General features: G+C 59.6%; 1 protein-coding gene across 2 annotated transcripts; it reads right to left on the bottom strand.

The window, feature by feature from the left end:
• Positions 1 to 94: 94 nt before the first annotated feature.
• Positions 95 to 15,077, bottom strand: GTF3C5 (general transcription factor IIIC subunit 5). Of its 2 annotated transcripts, none has more exons than XM_047700012.1 (11): positions 14,672 to 15,077; positions 12,626 to 12,845; positions 11,097 to 11,295; positions 6,968 to 7,163; positions 5,752 to 5,856; positions 4,330 to 4,444; positions 3,765 to 3,845; positions 3,472 to 3,569; positions 2,415 to 2,497; positions 1,646 to 1,788; positions 95 to 764 (listed from the first exon to the last, which is right to left on the bottom strand). In XM_047700012.1, exons 1-11 carry the CDS (start codon positions 14,831 to 14,833, stop codon positions 607 to 609), a joined length of 1,560 nt encoding a protein of 519 aa, XP_047555968.1. In that variant the 5' UTR covers positions 14,834 to 15,077; the 3' UTR covers positions 95 to 606. The 2 variants fall into 2 exon arrangements, with proteins under 2 accessions (XP_047555968.1, XP_047555969.1); XM_047700013.1 differs by lacking the exon at positions 14,672 to 15,077 and adding an exon at positions 14,142 to 14,274.
• Between the last annotated feature and the right edge of the window lie 3,272 nt (positions 15,078 to 18,349).

Raw genomic sequence — 18,349 nt, 5'->3', positions numbered from 1 at the left:
CTGGGGCCTGGAATCTGGGGTGCTCCCAGCTGCTCCCCCCCAACCTGCAAGAGGAAACCGTCCTGTGGCTCCGACCCCCACAGAGAGACACCACTTTCTCCTTGGAACGTGTATTTGTAAGAACAACTCCAGCTGGGTCCCAGATGAATGGGATCCAAACCCAAGGACAGCCCTGGCCCATCTGTGACCACGGAGCAGCTTCCTTGTTGGTGACCAGCCATCAACCCCGAGGCAAGGCCGCCCCCCTCCCCTGGCCACATCACCCCCTCCCACTTCTGCTGTTCTCAGCCAGAGAGAGGTGTTGGGCACCGGCTCAGCCTGCTGGACGCTGGGCTGGCTCATGCCTGCGGAAAGCCAGGTCACACCCTCTGGGGATGTCCCCAAGCACCTGGGGCCAAAGTGCAGCCCTGTGCAGCTGGTGTCACGGGCACACGGGTAGGACCAGAGTCAACTGTACCCAGCGCCGAGACCCCAGCTTTCCTCTGGCGGGGGGGGCTCGCAGGGCTGCTCCGGTTACCATGGGCAGCACTGGGGAGCCATGGCTTATCCCGGCTCCCTCGCCAGTCTTGTGTGATCAGGACACCCAGCCTTGGGAGCAGGACTGTGTCACATGTAGTCCAGAATCTCTGTCTCCATCTCGTTGTCACTGCCATCGGATGGCTTGAAGTCCTCCTCCTCCTCCTCCTCATCCTCCTCGTCATCCCCAGACTCGTATGTCAGGGGCTCTTTCTCCCTGTCGGCCTTGGCCGGGCTGGAGAAGAGAGCTGGGGCCAGAAGACAAGGCCATGTGTGTCTCAGCACAGGCTTCCTGGGTGGCCCCCAGACCAGCTACTGCTGGCCTCAGCCCGAGAGAGGTGCCAGACAGCCGCACGTCCAGACCAGCCATCAGGCTGCTGGAGGCCTGTTTACAATGACGGGTGTCTGGGCTCAGGCCCTGGAGCAGCTGCCTGGGGAAGTACAGAGGGCCAGGGGGCCTGGCACTCCACAGTGTAACAAGCACTTCAGGGGACCACGGAAGCCAACAGCTGTGAAAACCACGTCCCCAGAGGCTGGGTAGCTTCACGGGTCCAAGGGACCCCGAGAGTGTGCAGGAGTGCTGTGAGTTTTTTTCCCGGGGAAAGGGTTGAGAGCCTCAAGCAGAGACTCTCAGACAGGGCCACGTCCCAAACAAGGCTGGGAGTCCCTACACCCGTCAGCTCCAGGGAGTCCGGCGGGGTCTGGAATCTGGGGCTGCTCTCGCTCACACGCCCCCGCCTCATCAGACCCACAGACCAGCAAGTGTTCCCTACTCCCCACATCCCACCACCAGCAGCCAGGGCTGCCTGGTCCCCCAGACCTGCTGCCCCTGCTCTCCTGGTGCAAGGAAATAGGCAGGACGCACTCCCAGATGGCTGGAAGAGGTGGGGGGGTGTCAGGGCACAAAGCGGTGGTTTCAGCCCGGCTCTAGCCCTGCCCTCCAGGCCTGTCTCCTGCCTTGACCCCCCTGGGCTGAGCAGCCTGACTCCCTTCCAGGGAGAGGCGGGCAGCCTGGGGGATGTGGCTTCCAGTGGGATGATTCCACCGGGGTGTAATTTACTGGGAAACGGGGCCTGTAGGGATGCTTGCCCTGTCCCAGCGTGGGGCCCCCTGCACCCCGAGCGCTCACCAGGCCTCTTAGAGCGGATGGTCTGCCGGATCATGAGGGACATCGTGTCCCTCAAGTCATCGCTAGTCTTGGGAAGGCACCAGCCATCGCGCTCTGTGCAGCAGGTCTCGGCCCCGTCGTTGCGGTGAATAATCCTCTGTAGCCTGGGGATGGAGACTCGGTGTTTGGGGGAGCTCCGGTGACGGGGGCCCCAGGGTGCGGAAGAGGTGGGCCGGCACTGGGAACGCCCGCACGCATACAGCCGTGCAGAGGGCAGAGCGTGGTGCTGAGAAGCACCCACGTGGGGAGTACCCACGGAAGCCAGCCGTTCCCAGCTGAGGTCCCAACCAATGTGGGCCCCGCCCCCAAGCTGCACACTTCGGGGGGAACATGTGTACTTTCCTGCAGAACCCCAGGCTCTCACCTGATTCTGCTGCGTCTAACGTGCTCCCGCCTCTTCCCATCCCAGTGCGCCCACCACCCCTTTTAAACATGACTGAGAACAACTGGCTGGGAGGTCGCTTGGGCTATGGGGACGGCCAGGTGGGGGGGCCACAGGAACCATGTCCCGAGCCTTCACATGCGTGATGGAGGAGGGGGACCGCAGCTCTCTGCCCAGGGGCGCAGCCCAGGCAGATACCAGAAACTGCTCCTGTGGGCCACGAGGCTGACGGAGGCACCCCAGCACCTGCTGCCCAGGCAGGGCTTCCCACAGAGGCTGACGCCCAGCGGAAGAGGGGCAGGGAAGGCCTTGGTCCCAAGCGCCACCATCCCCACCCTCAGTACATACTCGTCCACGTTCAAGTCACACAACTGGTAGAACATCTGTCGATAAGGCGGCAAGGCCCCCTCCCGGAAGATGTAGACTGAGTCCTGGGGAGAGGACAGGAGGATGGGACAGTGCGTCAGAGCTCAGAGCTCTCCCTGGCCGGTTCGCGCCTGGCAGGCCTGACTCCCCACTCCCAACCCCCCAGATTCAGGCCGTGTGGACAGGCCGGGGACTAGAAGCTGGCATCCAGAGGCTCTGACGCCCTCGGCCCTGGGGCCATGAGCCACCTGTGTGGCCGGCCATGTGCTAGGGTGCAGACTGTCATGCCAGCTTCGCGAGCCTTCTACAGTCTTCCCTCATTCCTCATCACCTCCTACCAACTGGGCCCCACATGGTGCCCGCTGAGAAGCAGGGTTTACTGAGTGTCCATTTTCTAGAAATAGGGTTGGTGGCCTGATGACACAGCCTGAGGAGCAGGACAGCCATTGAGGCCAAGACATGGAGGCCTCATGAGAAGAGGACACAGATGGTGCCTGTCTCCTTGCCTGCCCCTCCCGTGTCAGCTACACGTGCCTCCCCGCAAACAACCCTCCCAGCATGAGGCAGCTGAGCCGGGTTAGGGACAGAGCCCAAGGGGGTGGGAAGCCCACAGACTCCAGCCGTCGAGAGTGCTGAGGACCTCAGTACCCCACTCCACCCACAGTGAGAGGCCGGGCGGTCTGCCGTGGCTCTGCACACACACCACGTGGCCCATCCGGGCAGGGGCCACAGGCTCACAAAAGGCAGCCATGCGCAGTTGCTGGTGTCACCCATCCCTCTCTGAGACACGCCCAGATGGTCCTGAGTGGCCACGGGGCTGGGTGGTTCGCACCAAGCCCTTGGCATGCTTCCCAAGGCTGTCCTGGAAGGCACCAGTGGGCAGAGCTGCCTGTCCAACCCCCTCCTGGTGGCCCTGACTAGGGACTCTGGGAGCAGGAGTGCGCCCGGCCTGCACAAGGGAGGTGCCTCCTCTCCACGGTCCGCTGAGCCCTTGATCAGGTGGGCTGCTGCTCTCCTCTGGGGCTCGGGGGGCACCCACCTTGAGCTTGTACTTGTTGGAGGTTGCTTTCCGTGTGCCAGGCGTCCCCGATGGACCCAGGCCCTGCTTCAGGTCATGCATGGTGACGAGCTGGCTGGCTGTGAGGGGATAGCAGCAGTACTTGGGAATAAAAAGGACGTTTCTCCCCGCCCCTCCCTGCCATGCTGGTCAGCAGCGCCCTGGGGCAGCCCCTTGGGACCCCCTCCCCCACCGGCCCAGAGGCCCATCTTCCTCAGTGTCTCTCAGTGTGAGGGCAAACCAGCCCCCAGCCACCAGTGAGCAGAGGCACTCACGCATCTTTTTGACGGTGATGGGAAGGCTGTAGTTGTAGGTGCTGCGCTTGGCCTTGACGGGCATGTCACTCGGGGCGTAACCTGCAGACCAGGAAAGGCGTGATGGGAGCAAGTGGGCGCAGAGGCCCTTCCGGTAACCAGAACTGGCTTTGTGCCATCAGCGCACCAGGGGTTCACTGGGGCCGGCTCCTGAGAAAGGAACGCCAGGCCCCCACACACTAGGTACCAGCAGCCACCACTCCAGTGCCAGCCACACAGGACCGCGAGCAGTGGCTCACCACAGGCCAGGGGTCTGGATGCTTACCGGGCGCCTGGCCCCCACTGTGGGAGCCAGCAGTGAGAATAACCGAGTGGATGAACAGCGGGGTCAGCAGCTCGAGGGCCAATGGTGGAGCCAGGACTCAAGCTGGGACCCTCACTTCTACGCTATTCTACAAAGATTTCACCAAGAAGCAAAGGTTTTTTTATCTTTCCCACGTCGATCACCCCCACAAAAGAGAATACTAGCAGAAAAAAGATAGTGAGAGAGAGAGAGACAGCAAGGCAAGGTTTTAGTTATTTTTACCGTATTTCATTCCACAACGGATTCGGAAATCAAGGACTTGATAAATCTTGGCATCTGGGTTTTTTCGGGGATCATACCCGTATCGAATCCACAGGCTTCTCCAGGGGCCTGTTATCTGGAGACAGAAGGTGGAAGGGTAAAGAGGAGCGAGGCCCGTCCCTGGCTGGCTCAGGGATACAGGCCCGGGGTGGGGCAACTGAACGCTCGAGAGCTGGGGAGAGCTCTGGAGCCCCCAGCCGGCCTCTGCCGTGTGCGGCTCTGTCACTTTGGGCTGGTCACTTGGCCTTTCTGAGCCTTGGTCTTCCTGTTGGAGGTGTCAGGAGCCCCCTTTCCCATCGCTTCTCTTAGGATTACATGAGAAGATGCCCTGGGAGCCTTTCTCACGCCACCTGGCACACAGGAAGTGCCCAGGGAGTGTTTCCGCCATGCCAACAAGCATACACCTGAGGTCCCTATGTCTAGAAAACTGATGCTAAAAGACAGACAGCAGCTCTCTGAAGTCTGGAGGCAAGAGCCTTCCTTCTGCCCCACCTGTCATCATGTCATGGTCACATCTCAGCCTTGCCTCCCCAGGGCTCCATGCAGGCACCCTGGGTAAGGGAGGATGCTTTCCTCCAGCGCCTCTGGGAACCTCGGTAACAACGCCTCACTCCCAGGGCCTCCTGGACTGAGCCAAAGGCAGATCTGCCCCTCCCACCCCCACCCCCACTGAGCCCAGGCAGAATGAGCCAAGGCTGGTGGCCCTGTGGTTAGGGTACCTGGGCTCTGCAACTAGGCTGGGGGTCCCAAGTGGCTCTGTCACATGCTGGCTAGAGGACCTCGGCACAAGTCACCTCTCTGAGCCCTGGCTCTGCCTCAGAGGCAAGAAGGGAATCCCACTGCCACCCCCCAGGGACGAAAAGGGATAAAATATATACCTCTAAAGGGAATATAATATATAACGATCCGGTCCTTAGAATGTTCTCAATATAAGATCACTTAAAAATGTATAATCCCTGGGGCGCCTGGGTGGCTCAGTGAGTTAAAGCCTCTGCTTTCAGCTCAGGTCATGATCCCAGCGTCCTGGGATCAAGCCCTGCATCAGGCTCTCTGCTCAGCAGGGAGCCTGCTTCCTCCTCTCTCTCTGCCTGCCTCTCTGCCTACTGTGATCTCTGTCAAATAAATAAATAAAATCTTTAGGAAAAAAAAAAAGTATAATCCCTTTACTTAAAAGTTATAACTACTCTTTAATCCTAAAATCATCCAGTACGGCTAAAGTTATTGGGAGGCCATGGAGGCCCGAGGGCCTCCCTGGGGCTCTAACAAGCCACCCGGGATGGTGGGGGGGATTGCTGGGACAGGGCCACCTGTTCTTGCTGAAGCTCCTAGAGGTCCTATCAGCGATCAGGGTGACTCTGGCGGGAAGCAAGGGGAGGCGCTCACCATGTAATAGGCCATGAAGGGCAGCAGGACCTTGAGCTTGTCGGGGTGAACGCTGATACTGGCCTTGACGGCATTTCGTGACCAGACGGGACGGATTTCAAACAGCTGGGGGTCAAGGCAGAGACTGAAATGAGCACCAGGAGCCTCCTGCCCGCCTGGCTCAGGCTCTCCAGAGTGGTCTGGTCCCCAGCAGAGCCTTTGGGAGGCGAGCTGGTGGAGAGCAGGGGCTGACCAGGCAAGGGGCAGCCTCCAGGAGCCCCTGCGCTCACTCACGGGTCCCTGGCTTTGGAAGCGGGGACCGCACACCCAGCCTGGGTCAGGTGTGGCTACAGGGCCTGGGCATCCTGGAACAACCACGAAGGACATGGTCTCTGTCCTCATGCAGCTCATAGGATAGTTGGGGAGGCAGATGACTGAAGGAGCCAGAGCAGGGCCAAGACGGGGACATGCCAGAGTTCTGGGACCCCGAACCCCAACCTGGAGGGTGGAGCCTCAGTTGGGACGTCGTGAAGGCTGAAGGGGACGGCCTGGCCCACGGGAGGACTGCAGAAGCCAGTGTGGCTGGGGACTGGGCTGTGCCTGGAGGACTAGCAGGGCCCTTGGAGAGCGGCCCCCCACGGCTCCCCACGAGGGACCAGTAAGGCTGGAAACCAGTCAGGAGTTCACACAGTCTCTTTAAGAAATAAACCTCCAAGGGAACAACCCGCTTCAGCAAGGGCTGAGGGGAGCCTCTGTCAGTAGCAACGTCGCCTCCGTGAGAACCTGCTGTTCACGCCTGGGCAGGCCTGAGCAACAGAGGCCCTAGCAGCTCCTCCTGGGGCCTGCCAGCCTGGGGGGCAGGGGGAGGCAGGCGGAAGGCCACTCTGCTCCCTCCAGCACTAACGTGGGTGAAGCCGCAGGGGGCACCCAGCAGGTGCGCCATCTGGTTTCCTGTCACCAGGGATGGGTAAACGAAAGCTTCCTGAACCCCAGAGCTGCACTGGGAAGTCACGAGCAGGCAGGGCACCGACTGCTTACACCCCTCAAGGACCTCTCCAGAGTTCTGAGAAGTATTTGAAGTATTTTCAACCTTGGGAATGTAGGGCTTATGTTGGCATGGCTCGGAGATGTGACATCTGGAGACGAAATGTGACCCGGTTATACACAGTCAGCACAGCCACGGGCAACACAGGGGAAGGGTCCGGGGGGGTAAACGGAGGCGGTCCGCGGGGCTCACCCTCCGCAGCTCCTCCTCCACCTTGCGGTCCGTGGGGTTGGTGGAGATCCTCCTCCACGTCTGGACGGCAGCCTCCAGCGGCTGCGTGGGTACCTCGTCCTCCTCAAAGTTGACAAAGATGGCGTTGTGGGGGCGCCGGGCCCTGCTCAGGCCGATGAGGTTCTCGCCTGAGACGGGGGGGTTGTTGTAGCCTTCCCTGGGGCGGAGAGAGCTGGGGTGGGCTGGGGCACCTCCAAGGGGACCCCAGGCACGGGCCTGCTGGACCAGGCAGGGAGCCCACGTGCGGGTGCCACTCCCTGGAGTCTGGGCTACGGGCTGGGGGAGAACCCCGGCACCTGTGCCGACGGCCGGGCGGGAACGGGGCAGCGACCGTGCCCACGGCTCACAAAGGCCTTGGGCCCGCAGCTTGGAAACCGGGTGGGGGTGCGGGGCGGGTAGCCAAAAGCTGTGAGGCTGCTGGTCTCACAGCCACACTGAGACCGTGTGCACCAGACAGAACCGTGTGGCTCGAGCAGGGAGGGCTGGCGAGGCACAGCCACAGAGGGTGCACTGGGTCAGTTGTCCAGCAACACGGACGACACTTACTGACTCCCCTGATTAACTCACTTAGCCCTCAAGACAACCTTCCGAGGAAGGAACCCATTTCCTACGAAGTAACCGACAGCAGCTAGAAACCTCCCTAGGGTCAGAGCTCGTAAAGACAAGAGCTGGGACTCTGGGCCCCGTGAACCCCATCCCGCACCCTTTGATGGTTGGCATCTAAACCACAGCTGGGTGAAGGGAGGCTGAAGGTCATTACTGAACAGCACCGTCCTACAGCACAGGGGTCAGGAGGGAGGGTTCTAGAGGCCGCTGTGCTCAGGCTGCTCTATTGGCGCCAGGCCAGGATGCCCAGGTGGTCAGCTCATTAAGGCGGATGTTGGGGGGCCTGGGTCACTCAGTCGGGTGGGCATCTGCCTTTGGCTCAGGTCATGATCTCGGGGATCGAGCCCTACATCAGGCTCTCCTCTCAGGGGGGAGTCTGTTTCTCCCTCTGACCCTCCTCCAGCTCGTGCTCTCTCTCTCAAGTAAGTCAATAAAAAATCTTAAAAAAAAAAAAAAGTTTGGTTGTCAGAAACGTCAAGCCTGTACTGAAGCAGGAGGACGGTCTCAAGAAGCCCCACAGTGTCAATGATTCCCACACGGCCAATTTCATTTCATCCGTACCCTACTTCAAACCCACGAAATTATTGTGAAAAACACTTTTTCACTTTTTAAAAAAGGGTTCCTTAGAAGATGTATTTATTTCAGTGGGGGAAGCCAGCGAGAGAAAATGAGATAGTCTTTTTTTTTTTTTTTTTAAGATTTTATTTATTTATTTGTCATAGAGAGAGAAGCGAGAGTGAGCACAGGCAGACAGAGTGGCAGGCAGAGGCAGAGGGAGAAGCAGACTCCCTGCCAAGCAAGGAGCCCGATGTGGGACTCAATCCCAGGACGCTGGGATCATGACCTGAGCCGAAGGCAGCTGCTTAACCAACTGAGCCACCCAGGCGTCCCAAGAGAGAGGGTGAGATAGTCTTAAGCAGACTCCGTGCTAGTGAGGAGCCGGACATGGGGCTCGATCTCACAACCGGAGGTCATGACCTGAGCTGAAACCGAGCGTCAGGTGCTTACCCAACTGAGTCACCCAGCTGCCCCTGAAATACATTTTAAAGCATGTCCTGGACTCCCACGTTCTCATTCAGGTGATTATCACCTTTTATTTATTTTATTCTATTTTTTTGAGTGGGGAGGGGCAGAGGGCATGGGAGAGAGAGAATCTTAAGCTGGCTCCACACCCATCTTGAACCCAAAGTGGGGCTTGATCTCATGACCTTGAGATCATGACCGGAGCCAAAATCAAGAGTCGGATGCCCAACTGACTGAGCCACCCAAGTGCACCCAGGTGATTACTACCTTTTAAATTTGTTTCCATTCTACCTTAATTTTCTATACAAGTAAAAACCATCTGCATGTTTACAAGGAACACACTGGAAAATAAAATTAGAAAGACAGCAAGTCTGTGCCTTTTCTGTAAAGTGACTCTGTTAGAAACCACCCCAAAAATGTGTAATATGACTCTGACTTCAAAGACATCCCCCAAGACCCTGAACACCCCTAAGAGAGAAGGCCCCAGAGGCTCACTCCTGTTGGTAGGCTGCCTGCTGGGACCCGGTCACCACAGGGAAAGGGCTCCTTGGGCCACCTCACCGGGTCCCCCACTGACTTTCTCGAGGAGGGACCCTGAGGGCCAGCCTCCCAGACTCTCCTCTGCCCAGGGTCCTGCAGGAAGCTCAACTTCCCTGGACCCAAGGAGGGGCCAGCAAGGCTGCATCCCGGCCCCCCCACCAGCCCTGGTGTACCCCAGAAGGCCAGCAGAGCAGAAAAATCAATAATGGCCCTGGGAAAAAAGGCAGGTTCTTTCCATTTGCTGGAACATCAATAAACCACATGGGGAGGAAAAAAGGGCCTGTGGTCCAAGGGCAGCCGGCCTTCCTCCCTTGTGCCTTCCCCAGAGGACTGGGAGCAGCTGCCTACACGTCCCACAGGACAGACGGTGACTCAGCCGCTGAGCCCATGCCAGGGCCCAGCAGCGCAGAGGGGTCTAGTTTCCCTTGTGTATTTCGTGTCTATTTCAGGCTCTGAGGGGAAATGCTTGCGGGGGAAGTAATCAAAGCATTTCAGAAATATGCAAATTGTCTCTCCCATGCCTAAAACACCTGTGTCAAGTACCACACAAACAGAAAAACCTGTCACCCCTCGAGGAGGGCTTCGGCTGGGAGAGGTGTGGCCTGACCCTTTCTACTTACACCCCTGGAACCACCACTTGCTCCTGTGGTCAGAAAGGGCCAGGGATTCAAGAGACCTGAGCCTTGCGAATGGAAGCTGCTGGGAGGCCTGCTTCTGACTGGGGAGACTGAGGGACGACTGGCACCGGGAGGCGCAGGGGACGCCACTACTCTCGCTTGTCCCGGCAACAGCGCGGCAGGTTCACACGGCAACACAAGCCCCTCCGCATGGGACGCCCGGACTGACTTCTCGAGGACACGCTGGGAAGCTGGGGCCTGGCAGGGGCGCACGAGCAGGATGGGGCCAATCGCAGAAGCTGGGGCTGCAGCTGGAGTGTTCGCTCTGCTTTGGGCTGTGCTTGGAACTCTCCGTGTTTTTTTAAGGGAAGAGAACAATGCACTTTCTCCTTAGGATCAAATCTAAGGCCCTCCCCATAGTCTCTGTGACCTTCACCCCACCACTCTCCCATACTCCCTCTGCAACCACTCCTTCACAGGCACCAGTCTCCTGGTCTGGAATGTTCTCCCCAGATCTTCACTGGCCCAGATATGTCATCACGTAGGTCTGTTTCAGATGTCAGCCCCTCTGAGGGCCCTGAGCCCTCACCCACTCACTGCCCTTATGCCCTTTTATGTCCTCTAAGATGCGCATCTGGCCACGGGCCCATCACTCACTCCTGGCTCACTCGTGCTCCATCCAGCTCCCCACCCAGCCCAGCAGAGACCTCATCTGTCTTCTGCTGACCCAGGGCTCCAAGCAGTGCCCCAGGTCATGACCCTGGGTCCGCACTGTTGATGAAAACATTTAGTGAGGGAAGAGAACATTCTCATCCTCTCACCCCTCTACAGGTAACTGCTCTGGGCTCCATCTTCCAAAACCTTCTAGGTTTCTACCGTCATGCCACAATTTATTTTTGCAGCACAGGATGCACTCCTACACCTGCCTTTTTCACAGAGCAAGGCATCCTGGCCAAATGCCACATCGGCCCACGAGCCTGCTCTCCCACACGCTGCACAGGGTTCCCTGGCCCGGAAGGGCTAAACGTTCACTGGCCACATCCCTACTCATGGACGATCACTTGTTTACTCTACCAAACTCTGCCGGCAACTCACTGTTCCAAGTATTTCAAGGTACTGCCTTGGGGCACGAGTCTTCCAAGTCTTAAGGTGACATCCTGATTCCTTCTCTATGGCGTGGGAGCTCTGAGCAAGGTCTCTACATCACCGGTTCGGCTGCCTCTGGGACCCAGCTCCCCTGACCACAGGGCCCTTGCTCTGAAACGTGATGTTGCAGCGGCTGGGGGTAGAGTAGAGGGGCTTACCGGTGCTGCGTCTCTGGCCGATAGAAATAGTCCACTGGGGTGTCCAGCCGAGAGAAGATGGGTGGGGGGATGTAGAGCGGCAGCTCTTGGTGGAAGAAACTCTCCTTCTCGGGTTTGAGCATGAGCACCTTGTCGTACATGGACATGTGCCTGCCGCCCACGTCCGTGTGCACCGCCAAGTACTGGAAGTCGGACATTCCTGGAAAGAGAGGCGGCCAGATGGCGGGCACCCCACTACACCCTCCCAGGAACTGGCGGCTGTGGCACGTCGACACCCACACGTTCTCCGAGGTGCTGAGGGAGCCTTGGAGGTGGGAGCCAGAACAGCACCCTCTGAAACACTCCTGCGCACGTGACTCTGTGCACTTGGGAGTCTCCCGGCAGGGCCAGGATCGGGGAAGGTGTGGTGCGTGAGGGTCTGGTCTAGGTCAGCACTTCCTGAAATGCAGAGTGCACACCACGCACCTGGGGCCCAGCTGAAGACTCTGGGACTCTGTTCCTCAGACAAGCCCCCAGGCCAGCCGGCGCTGCAGGCCAGGATGTGGACTGAGTGGCGGGGTGCCAGCTCGAACAGACGGATGGAAAACGCATCATGGGAAGACCTCGCCCCAGGAAGGATGGCCGTCATTGGGGAGCACCACATGCCCCAGGAAGGATGGCCCTCGTTGGGGAGCACCACATGCCACCAGCACGGCTGATGTTCAAAATGCCCAGTGTGGGATCCCAGGTCCCGGTTCCATCCTTTTCCACTTTCCAGCCCCTCTTCTGCATCCGAGCTCTCCGCAGACCGTCTGAGAGCTGCAGCTGACGCTGCGCATCCACTAAGGCTTCCTAGTGATCTGCCAAGTGCCTCCTGTGTGCGTGTACTGGCCCTTTCATGGCATCCCCCAGACCCCGACCCTTCACTAGGACCTTAGGAACCCAGGCTCCCACACTGTACGGAGAAGAGCCGGAGGCTGAGGGCAGCTGAGCGCCCGCCCAAACCAACTGGCTCTTTCTTACTTGCCCCCCCCCGGCCCCGCCCCTTACCGCCTCCTCACTGGGGCTCCCTGTGGGTAGCAAATTGACTGAGGACCCCACGGGAGACATCCAGGTGGCCAAGAGTTCAAAGGAACATGAGGTCCCAGGGGGCTGAGATGATCTGGGAAGGCTTCAGAGAAAAGGCAAGACCAGTACAGAGTCAAGACTTAGAGACGGTTCTAAAACACTGACGGTCAAAAATTGGAGACCTGCTAACCAATTTTATTTGGCCCCATGTAACGGCCTTAAAAATTACAGGATTACTTAGAACACGAACCTTTCTGAAGTACGCAGATGAACAGCAGTGAGCCCACAATCCACTGAGGGCTGTGCATGGAGGGGGAAACGCACGTATCTCGGATGGGACCTGGACTGTCCAGCTCTGTTCATCCCCCGCCCCTCATTCCAGGGCACAGACTGGCCTCCTTCCCAGTGTGAGCACCCACAGAGCACCTATAGGAATGTGGACACAGGTCCTAAAATAACCCAACACAGGAAGCTGCAGTTACCTTGAAACTTGTAAACCGTGGAGATGATGCCAAGTATCTCTATGTCGAACGTGGCCCCGGGGTGGGGCTCAAGCCCCGGCAGCTCCCTCTGCCGCCTGGTCTTCCTCCTGACCCGGAGCAGCAGGCTGCTGGTACTGAAGCGGTTGGCGCACACAGGGTGGCAGTAAGGGTCCTTGGGCCGGAAGTACAGCTCCAGCCTCTTGGTGGAGTCTGCGTAGATCTGGGGCCAGGCGGAGGCAGAGCGAGGCAGTGAGCAGCTGAGCGATGGGCAGAGAGCTGCCCCTCGCTCAGCAAGAGCCCGATGGTGACCCAGACGACAAGGGGAGGGCCAGGGGGCGCAGAGTTCATTCCCAGCTCTGAATTCTCAAAAGACTCATTCTTCGAACCCAAGTATCTTCCTTTTTATCTGGTAGAGAAAATGAGGTTAATCTCCCCTCCTTCTAAGAGGCTGGAGGCTGCAGACGGGGACAGCCAGCTAAGTAGAGCCCCCCCACTGCAAGGGCCTGTTCAGTGCAGGGAATCAAATCTACCACGGAGGAACTGAGGCTGGCAGGGCGGGGTGGCTTGTCTTGACCTTCCTCCCCCACGTACTACCTGCCCCACACGGTCTTCCTATCAGTCTCACGGGCAAACGTTTCCAGGTCCAAAGGAAATGAAATCAACTAGTAGGAAGCACTTTGGCTCTGCCTAGCTGTCACCTGTCCTTTCCGAGACTTGTTCCTTCTCCTTAAAACGGAGATACGAACAGCACCTACTCACAGGACTGCAACGACGACTAAATGAATCGCTGAACCACGGAACAGGCGACACGCTTAGTCTGGTGTCCAGCTCATGGTGAACACTCTACGCGGGTCGCCCACCCACGAGTGCTTGCCCGGAACACGGCAGGAGGGACACAGTAAGGGTCAGCTGTGTGGCCACGAAAGCCCCAGCAATGTTCACTGGGCCAAGAGTATCCACCTCCCACCTTGCTGGTCCCCAGCACTGATAGCAGCCTGGTCCCTAAGAGGTGCTCAGGAACCACGGAGGGGGAAAGCAGGTTAGGAGCCCCGACCTTCAGGAATCCCCTCTCGCAGGACACGGATCAGTGAGACTGTGAGACTGGGGACAGCCCCCACTGCGGGCGGGCAGAAAAGCTGCACCCGCGGCACAGAAGGGGCGAATCAGTGGCGGGTCTCTTCCAAAAGGCTCACGCTGCAGTCGGCTATAGACACCCCTGGGGCTCGTGAGAGCGGGGGCCCTGTGGGTGCCACGGTGAAGTGAGTAAGCCAGGACTTAAGAACAACACGCGGCTAACCCGGCCCCTGTGGCGTTCGGTGCTGCACGCGGGCTTCCCCCATTCACTAAGCCGGAGGAAGCGCAGCCAGAGCATAGACTTCGGGGGAGACACGCGTGAGCTCAAGCCCCCACCGCGCCCGCCGCAGTGTCTGACCCGACTCTTCCTCCCCGAGTCTTCCCCGGGAAAAGAGGCTACGGGACCTAACCCGCTGGGCTGCCCGAGGATCCCGTCACGCACCGGACGACTTCGGGAAGAAGGCACGACGGCGGGAGCGACCGCGGCAGACCAGGCTCCGCCCTCCTGCAGGTCACAGCCCAGGAGCCGAGCGGCCAAGACAGACAAGACGTGTGAAAACGTAATTCCACGTTGGAATTAGCCGGTCGGGGCTGCGCGGGCCACGGTCCCCGCGGTCCTGGGACGGGGCGCCGCTGGGGCTCCCTGCCTCAATGCCCCGCGCCTGGGCCTTCGCGGTGAATGAAGCAGCGGCAGCCCAGCGGGTCCCCGCACCCCGGGAGGAGGGGACGGAAAGGACACCCCTGCCCTCCGGCGTCTCCACCGCAGCCCGTTCCCGCGGCTCCCCAGGAAAAGCGGTCCTGCCCGGCGCGCGGGACGCCAGTCCCCGCCCACCTAACGCCCCGGCGCCCGCCCCGACTTCCGCTGCCAAGGAGCCCACCCTGCTCCGGGTGCTCCCGCCCCGCCGGCCGAGGTCCCAGACTGGGTCGCGCCCGCGGTCCCCCCGGCCACTCCTCCCCCGTCCCGCTTCTCACCCGGGAAACGCCCTCCTCGCCGCCCAGCGTCCGCAGCATCTTGGACACGTCGCGCACCACGCCTGGGTACTCCACGCACACCATACGCCGCTCGCGCCGCAGCTCCACGGGGACCGCGATCCCCTGCCCCGCGTCGGCCGCGCCCGTCGCCGTCGCCGCCATCCCTGCCCGTCTGGCCCGGCCCGCCGCGGTCCGCCCCTGCGCGCGCTCCGAGGGGCCTCGCCGCAATGGTTCCGCGAAAGAATCGTTCCGGGTCCCCTCGCCGCTCCAGTCTCTCTACATCCCAGGGCTCCGGCAGACTCGAGGCCTCTGAAAGCAAAGGCCAAGTCCAGACCCCCAGGCTTCGGGGTGAAGGATCGCCTGGTCCCCAATTTGGGGTTTAAAAAAAAGAGGGCACCCCCCAGGGGCGGGGCAAGAGCTTGTCGCCGCTAGCAACCCGCGAGGGACCCGGAGGACTGAGAGACACCGCGCAACTCTCGATTTCAGCCAATGAGAACCCGAGGGCCGACGAAGCGACTCGGAGAAGCCTGCTTCCGCCCCTTCTCGCCCGCTCATCGATTTCAGCCAATGAGGAAGCACAACCGGACCGGGTTCCCACCCGTTCCTATGTCTCCTTCCAATGAAGACTCGGGGGCGGGCTCGAGGCACACTTCCGGCCCGCCTTCCGGCGTGGGACCGTCCGCGGCTCTGGGTAGATTTCCGGCCGAGGTCGGCCGCGGGGTCTCCGTGGGTCTCTGACGTGTTCCGGCGGCCGCTCGGGGAAGGGGACCCCGGCGGCGCGTGGAGGGTCGGGTGTGGGACTGCGCGCCGCACCTGCACGCACGGAAGTCCCCGAAGCGCCTCGGTCGCGGGGCTCGGGGTGCGGGCGGTGGGGGCAGGGGCAGACCCGCCGCGAGGCCTCGAGGGGCCAGGGCCGAGAGGACGGGGAGAAGCTGCTTCGGCTGACGGAGACCGGGGGAGCGAGGGGACCAGGCTTCCCAGAGGACCTCGGAATGGAAGGAGGGGCCTAGTGGCCCCGGGCGCGTGTCGGGGTCGGCGACCGCACGGGCCGTTGAGGGGGTTTTCCGAGGAAAGGCCGTCCCCGTGGCGGCGCCGCGAGCGGTCACCGGCGGCAGCCGACGCGCGAGCCGCGAGCTCCGGGCAGCCCCGGACGGCCTCTCCGGCGGCACCTGGGGCAGCTCCCGCCCCCGGAGGAGGCTCCGTGCGTGGGGCCGCGTGGGTCTCCGGAGTGTGTCGCGCCCTCCGTGATGGCACCTCGGATGTCGCGCGTCCGCTTGTCCCCGCGCCGTGCGCAGCGAGCTCGGTCTTCGGGACGGGGACTCTCAGCGCAGGTCCGCGTGGTCAGCCGACAGACCGGCGTGTCCCGTCAGAGCCCGGGGCGTGCGGTGCGCGTGGGTCAGTCCTGTCCCGGCGGGGGCACTTGGGGGGAGGCGAGGAGGGCTTTGGAAGGTGTTTCTTGTTTGCTCCAAACATCTTACCTGTTCACTGGACGGAAACGGACGGCGCGCGAGCAGGGGGAGGGGCGGGGGGAGGAGCAGGTTCCCCGCTGAGCAGGGAGCCCGACCTGGGGCTGCGTCCCAGGACCCTGGGGTCGTGACCGGAGCAGAAAGCAGAGGCTTCACCGACTGAGCCCCCAGAATCCGAACATTGCTTTCTGGGCCCCTGGGTCAGTCTGGGAAGCACGCAGTAGGTCACAGTAGGTGTTTCCAGTTCCTCAGCCAGTACTAAGTCGTCCCCGCACCCTTCGAAGTGGACAGTAGTGTTCACTTTGGGCCACCAGGTGGCAGCAGAGCGTTCTCTCGGGCAACACCGCCACCTGGTGGTCACTGGTGCCCGTGACACCTGGAAGAAGGGAAAGGAGCCGCCGAAGGAGGAGAGATGGGCAGGGGACGCGGGGAACGGAGCCTCCCGACAGTCCTGCGCTGGGGGTGCGGGGGAGGGGTCAGCAGCCTGCTTCCGGTCTCGGCCGGCCGCAGAGAGGCCACGCCTCTTCTCCGACCCACTTGCACGCATGCGCAGGTCCGGAAATCCTCCCGCGAGTCCAACCGTTCCCAAGTGATGGAGCCTTGGAGCTCGCCCAGGGGCTTTCGTTTTCCTTTTAGCTGCAAGTGGGGCGAACGGTTGTCCCGAACACTGGCCTTCCTGGTCAGCTCGGCATCCCAGAGCAGAACTAGACGAAATGCACGCAGGAGGGAGCTTCGAAGTTGCTTCACGAACAGCGTTTACGTTGCCAAGTTAAATATTCTCAGATGCGCGCCAGGCGGAGGTAAATTTGCAGTGAAGCTAATAAAATTTAAACACCAGGGCCCCTCGACGGGAGGTGCCTTACCATTGTGTTCACACCGGCATACGCTTTTATAAAATTTTTTAGAAGTAAGACATTTCGACCACAATTACCTACCTGGCCTGCCCTCGATCGCACCTGCCCTCGTGTTGGGAGGCATCAAAGGGGTCACAGGCATTTAAGGGACTTGACGAAGGGGAAGTCCAGCCGGGAGTCCGTTGGGTTTGGATTACATGGAATACGTGTGTGGTCCACAGCCGGGCTGTTGCTGGCCGTCCTGCGTGGGAATGACTTCCAGGAACACACACTCCACCAGAATGGCACGCGGAGAACGTGGTTCTCGTCAACCCTTGCAATGGAAGCTCTCTGTCAAGATGTGATAACGCAGACTGAACAAGTACAAATGTGACATACATTTCTGTTTGGTTTTAATGGGAATCGCACAAAATAGGATTTCGGGAATTCTGTGTAGGGCTCGACTCTGTAGAGGTACTATGGGGAGCCAGCATGTCTGGGTACAGAGTAGCGCGTTCTACGCTCTCCAGCATATCTGACCTCTGTTTGCTACAGCGTTCTCTGTTCCAAGTTGCAAAGCTGAAAAAAAGGTGTTCTAACCAGCAGTAACAGAAGTCGGATTTTGATCAGCCAGACTTTCCATGCTCTGCAGAAAATGTTAACAGATTGCCGGGCGCCTGCTTGCTCAGTCAGAAGAGCGTGCACCTCTTGGTCTCAGGCATGGAGCTTACTTAAAATAACTACCAAAGAGAAAGTTTTTAAAGATTTTTTTATTTATTTGACACAGAGAGAGCACAATCAGGGGGAACAGCAGTGGGAGAGGAGAAGCAGACTTCCCGCAGCACAGAGAGCCCGATGTTGGGATGCTGGGCTCGATCTCAGGACCCTGGGATCATGACCCGAGCTGAAGGTGGACATCTAACTGGCTGAGCCACCCAGGTGCCCCGAAAAATATTTTTTTTTTTTTTAAGATTTTATTATTTGAGAGAGAGGATGAGAGGGGGAAGGTCAGAGGGAGAAGCACACTCCCCTTGGAGCTGGAGCCAGATGTGGGACTCGATCCTGGGACTCCGGGATCATGACCTGAGCTGAAGGCAGTCGCTTAACCTACTGAGCCACTCAGGTGCCCCCCCAAAAAAATGTTTAATAAAAATTATTGTATGAGAAGGCAAACAAGGAATATGTAGCTAAAGTATGTGGGAAAAGGTGTTCTAGGGCGATGTCCAGCCTTTGATTAGTATAAATTTTTTCCTGGATACTTAGATGTCATATAGAATTGTTTATCATTTGTCATAGGTTTTTTTCCCTCATTCTAAATAGTGATTTGCTTTTCCACCTAATTTTGTGTTCTTAATGTTGTATTCTTTGGTGTAGAGAAG

The sequence above is a fragment of the Lutra lutra genome, chromosome 13 (assembly GCF_902655055.1).
Source record: "Lutra lutra chromosome 13, mLutLut1.2, whole genome shotgun sequence".
Lineage (NCBI taxonomy): Eukaryota > Metazoa > Chordata > Mammalia > Carnivora > Mustelidae > Lutra > Lutra lutra.
This window is presented reverse-complemented; position numbering and strand designations above follow the sequence as displayed.